This window comes from Auxenochlorella protothecoides (genome assembly GCF_000733215.1).
Source record: "Auxenochlorella protothecoides strain 0710 unplaced genomic scaffold scaffold25, whole genome shotgun sequence".
NCBI classification, from domain to species: domain Eukaryota; kingdom Viridiplantae; phylum Chlorophyta; class Trebouxiophyceae; order Chlorellales; family Chlorellaceae; genus Auxenochlorella; species Auxenochlorella protothecoides.
The window spans coordinates 1-4,276 of record NW_011934265.1 but is presented as its reverse complement, the minus strand read 5'-3'; the positions used below and the strand labels follow the sequence as shown (position 1 = coordinate 4,276).

General features: G+C 65.5%; 2 protein-coding genes across 2 annotated transcripts in view; one reads left to right on the top strand and one right to left on the bottom strand.

Moving 5' to 3' along the window:
• The window catches only part of F751_2641 (putative nucleolar protein 5-2), a gene marked incomplete at both ends in the record, with an annotated part of 3,676 nt that extends 1,381 nt beyond the window's left edge, over window positions 1-2,295 (bottom strand). Inside the window, 6 exons of the mRNA XM_011401054.1 lie at window positions 266-458; window positions 597-841; window positions 1,090-1,562; window positions 1,790-1,880; window positions 2,076-2,117; window positions 2,209-2,295. Of these exons, the coding sequence (XP_011399356.1) occupies window positions 266-458; window positions 597-841; window positions 1,090-1,562; window positions 1,790-1,880; window positions 2,076-2,117; window positions 2,209-2,295 (1,131 nt within the window). The remainder of the gene's footprint in view (window positions 1-265; window positions 459-596; window positions 842-1,089; window positions 1,563-1,789; window positions 1,881-2,075; window positions 2,118-2,208) is intronic.
• Window positions 2,296-2,708: 413 nt separating this feature from the next.
• F751_2640 (Protein ROOT HAIR DEFECTIVE 3) lies at window positions 2,709-4,260 on the top strand (the record flags this gene model as incomplete). The annotated part of the gene is made up of 3 exons (XM_011401053.1): window positions 2,709-2,867; window positions 3,193-3,754; window positions 3,989-4,260. Coding segments are annotated over 3 exons (993 nt in total), but the record flags the coding sequence as incomplete, so codon positions are not given.
• Between the last annotated feature and the right edge of the window lie 16 nt (window positions 4,261-4,276).

Sequence of the window (4,276 nt, the reverse complement as noted above, 5' to 3'; positions counted from 1 at the left end):
GTCGCGCGCGACGCGGCGCGCGCGCGTCGCGCGCGCGCCCCGCCCCCCCCGCCCACTGCGGGAGCGGACGGGGCGGGTGCCAGGCGCAGACACATCGCTGTTGCCCCCGTTCAAAACCTGTGTACGCATCCGTGCCCATCTCGCGTTCTTGGCACGGGGTTCTGCTCAGAGGCTTGTGGCCTGCCCGTGTCGGACATGCACGACCCTGGACTGTCGCGCACGCCGGCCGGCAGACCCTTGGCGGCCGCCCACCCACCCTGCGCACCTTGGTGCGGGCCTCCAGACCGATGGCACCGTTGTCGCTGACGTCCGCCAGCGCGTCCACTCGCACGCCCAGCGCACACTTGGCCGCCAGGACGCGCGAGATCTTGCCCTTGTTCTTGGGCGCGGCCTGGCCAATGAGCGAGGCGTGGTAGATGAGGCCATACTTGGGCGTCTCGTGCTTGGTCTTGAGCGCCCTGTGCAAGACAAGATGGGGGCGGGTAGGCTTGAGAGAGGTTTATCTCTTCCACATCGTCAGGGGGCTCATACTATGCAGTACGCCCCTGAGCATTGGCTTTCCCCCGCCCTTGTGCCCCCTTCTCACCCCGACGCACCTGAACAGCGCCTTCTCGGCCCCCAGGATCTGGATGGTGGACGCCGGGGCTTTGGCCAGGTTGACCAGGGAGCCGACGTGCGCGATGAGGCGCGCGCCCACCAGCTCGCCGACGAGGACGGTGAGGTTGGGCGCGATGGCCGCCATGCGCGACTTGAGGTAGTCATACAGCTGGCCGCGGTAGTCGGAGAGGGCGATGACCTGGTCGCAGAGTGCGCCCACGTTCAGCACGTCCTCCTCGCTCACCTCCGTCCCCATGGAGATGACGGCTGTGAAGGGAAGGGAGAGGGCGAAGGGATGTGTGGGGTAGGGGTGTGTATGGTGCTGGGGTGGAGTGAGCATGAGGCGAGCTGCCCATCTCTTCCATGCCGCCTCGTCATTCCCCCGTCTCCCCGCCCTCATGCCCCCACTGCCACCCCCCCTGGATTCCCTCCCCCCCCACTCCCCCCCCCCACCCCCCCCCCACCCCTCGCTTCCTTGAGGGCGGACTCCACCTCCTCCTCCAGGAAGTCGGAGAAGTCGAGGTCGGCGGCCTTCTCGCGCGTGCCCATCAGCTTCACGGTCTTGGCGTAGGCGATGTTGTCGCCCACGATCTTGGTCATCTCCGGGAAGTGCCAGCCGTACCACTCGCGCACGCGCATGGCGTAGGTGTTCAGCTCCTTGTCCAGGTCGTCCAGCAGGCCGATGGCCTGGATGATCATGGTGTCCACCTTGTCGGGGGAGAACTTGAGCTTGTAGCGGGACAGGGAGTGGGACAGTCCCAGGGACATGGGGCGCAGGTCCGCCTCGTGGCCCAGCCCCGCCAGCAGGCCGCCCAGCTGGTTGCGCACGCCGCGCGTCAGCTCCGACACGCCCGTGGAGTACACGCAGGGGATCTCCAGCTTCTCCTTGATCACGTTGCCCAGCTTGGCATCCAGCACCGCCAGCGTGTCGGAGCCGGCATGCTTCTTCAGGAACTTCTTCAGGCCTGGCGATGATGGGAGGGGTGGGCGGGGAGAGGGGTGGGGCTGAGTTTCTGTGTGCCTCGGAAGCGAGGGGCCCCTAGCAATGGCCCAGGCCTGGCGACTATGTATCAAGCCACCTGCGTACTGCAGACTGGGTCATGCAGGCGAATCCCCACCACCCAAGGGCGTCCGTCCACCTTCCCCTCCTCACCTCCCATTCCCCCCCCACCTTCCCTCCACAATCACTCACTCTTGCTGACTTTAGAGTCCACCAGGGACGCGGCAGCCTGGAGGGCATCCGCTGTGTTCTCAAACTTGCTGAAGGCCTTCAGCTTCACAACCTGCAGGGGTGCATGGCAGCACCAGGTGTTTGATGGCGAGGATCTCGACGTTGGAGGGAGTGCACCGCCAGCGGTGATCAGAGGCAGGCTGGCTGGGGAGGCACGCGGCTGTCGGTCTGGGCCCCATAACCACCCACCAGTCTGCACAACCAGCATCAGGGGATACATCGTGCGCACTGCAAGACCCCAGCCCACCTTCTTTGCGGCATCCAGGGTCTCAAAGCTGCTCCACACATCCTGTTCATCGAAGCGTGCGCGCGTGGTCATGAGCTTGGCAGTCACCAGGGCCTGGCGCGCAGCGTGCAGTGGCATGCCGGGGAGTGCGTACCTGTGTCTCGGCCTCCTTCAGCTTGCCCTCATCCAGAACCTTGAACAAGGCAAACCCCGCAGCGGACTCGAAGAGGAGCAGCACCATGGTGGTCCCAAACGCGAGGGTGGCGCAGCCACGAGGGGGTGGAGTGGCACTCGCGGGACCAGCACTCGGAGCTGGCGTGGAAGGGGAGATCCTACTACTTGTTCAGGTATGATAATTTTCCACCCTGTGGTAATCTTATATGCCACTCGGGCCTGGGAGTGGGAGGGTGGAACACTGGGGGCGCCACCGGCGGCACTCTCCGCCACGGTGGTGGCCCATGGACATTTCCCGCGCGTGGGTGCCTGGGGATCTACTCAGCACGACGCACGGGTGTTACGGAGCCCTCCTGCCATGCTGTGAACCCTTGAAACCTGTCATGTCCGCCCGAACCCCAAGTAAATCCTAGACCGATCAGCATGAGTTCTTCGGAGCCCAACAACTCGGGGGCGCTGGACCCCTCCAGCCTAGCTCCACGCATCCTCCAGGTGGTGCAGGGGGATGGCACCTTTGACGAGCCTGCTGTCCAGGCCTACATGCACTCCTCTGGAGTAGAGTCTACCGGCATAGACTACACCGTCGTGGCCATCATGGGACCCCAGAGCTCTGGCAAGAGCACACTGCTCAATGCACTGGTGCGCTGCAGGGTGGTGGTGGGTGGGGGGGGGGTTGGACCTGGTTGCCGTACAGGAGGCCCTGCAACCTCACCGCTCCCATTGCATGCAATGGGGATGCCATGGCACCCACGAAAGGGGTTTGCCATGAAGATGCCACACGCAGCGCCCCTCGGTCAGGACAGCCCTGTGCGCCCGGCGTGCTGCCTGGCGATCGCATTGCCGCTTTAGCCAGGATGGAGGCATGCGTTCCACTCGACGCCTTTCATCATGCCTGCCGCTCCCGCTCTTTGTGCTCGCCCTCTACACCCACAACCCCTTCTCTCCCCATTCCCCCACTCCCCAGTTTGGCACCAGCTTCACCGAGATGGACGCGTTGAGCGGGCGATCGCAGACCACGCGCGGCGTCTGGCTGGCCCCCGCCCCCCGCATCTCCGAGCCCCTGACCCTGGTCATGGATCTGGAGGGGTCGGATGGCCGCGAGCGCGGCGAGGACGACACCTCCTTCGAGCGCCAGTCGGCGCTGTTTGCCCTGGCGGTGGCCGACGTGGTGGTGGTCAACATGTGGGCCAAGGATGTGGGGCGCGAATCCGGGGCCGGCAAGCCCCTGCTGAAGACCATCTTCCAGGTCAACCTCAAGCTGTTCCAGCCCGCCGCGGGGCAGCGCCGCACCGTCCTCCTCTTCGTCTTCCGGGACCGCACCCGCACCCCCCTGGACCTGCTGCGCAGCACGTGGGAGGTGGACCTGGTGCGCATGTGGGAGGGCATCGCCAAGCCCCCGGCCTACGAGGGCCTGCCCCTCACCGACTTCTTTGAGGTGCAGTATGCCGCGCTGGCCAACTACGAGGACCGGGCAGAGGACTTCAGGGCCGAGACCCACCTCCTCCGCCGCAGGTTTACGCAGGAAGGTGCGTGCGTGTGTGTGTGTGGGGGATGTTCTGTCCTGGGGGCCGGGGGCGTTTATGTGGTGGAAGTAAAACCCCGCGAGTGGCCACCTGCATGGGTGAAGACTCCGCTGCAAGCGGGCAAGGACGCACCGTCTGAATAGCCTCACTGCAGAAAGGATACGTAGGTAGGTACCATTACCCGCTTCGCTGCTCCTTAGCGTCCTCCCATCCTCACCCCATCCCACACAATCCTAGATCCGGAGACGCTGCTGCGCTCCTACCCCACCAAGCTGCCCGGTGCCGCCCTAGGCCTGAGCATGGCCAAGGTGTGGGAGGTAATCCGCGCCAACAAGGACCTCAACCTACCGGCCCACAGGGTGATGGTGGCCAACTTGCGTTGCGCCGAGCTGGCCGAGGCCACCTTCCAGGCCTTCGCCGAGGACCCGGCCTGGCAGGAGGTGGCAGGGGAGGCGGACCTGGTCCCTGGCTTCGGCTGGCGCGTGTCAGACCAGCTCACAGAAGCGCTCGCGGGTGAGGGTGGGG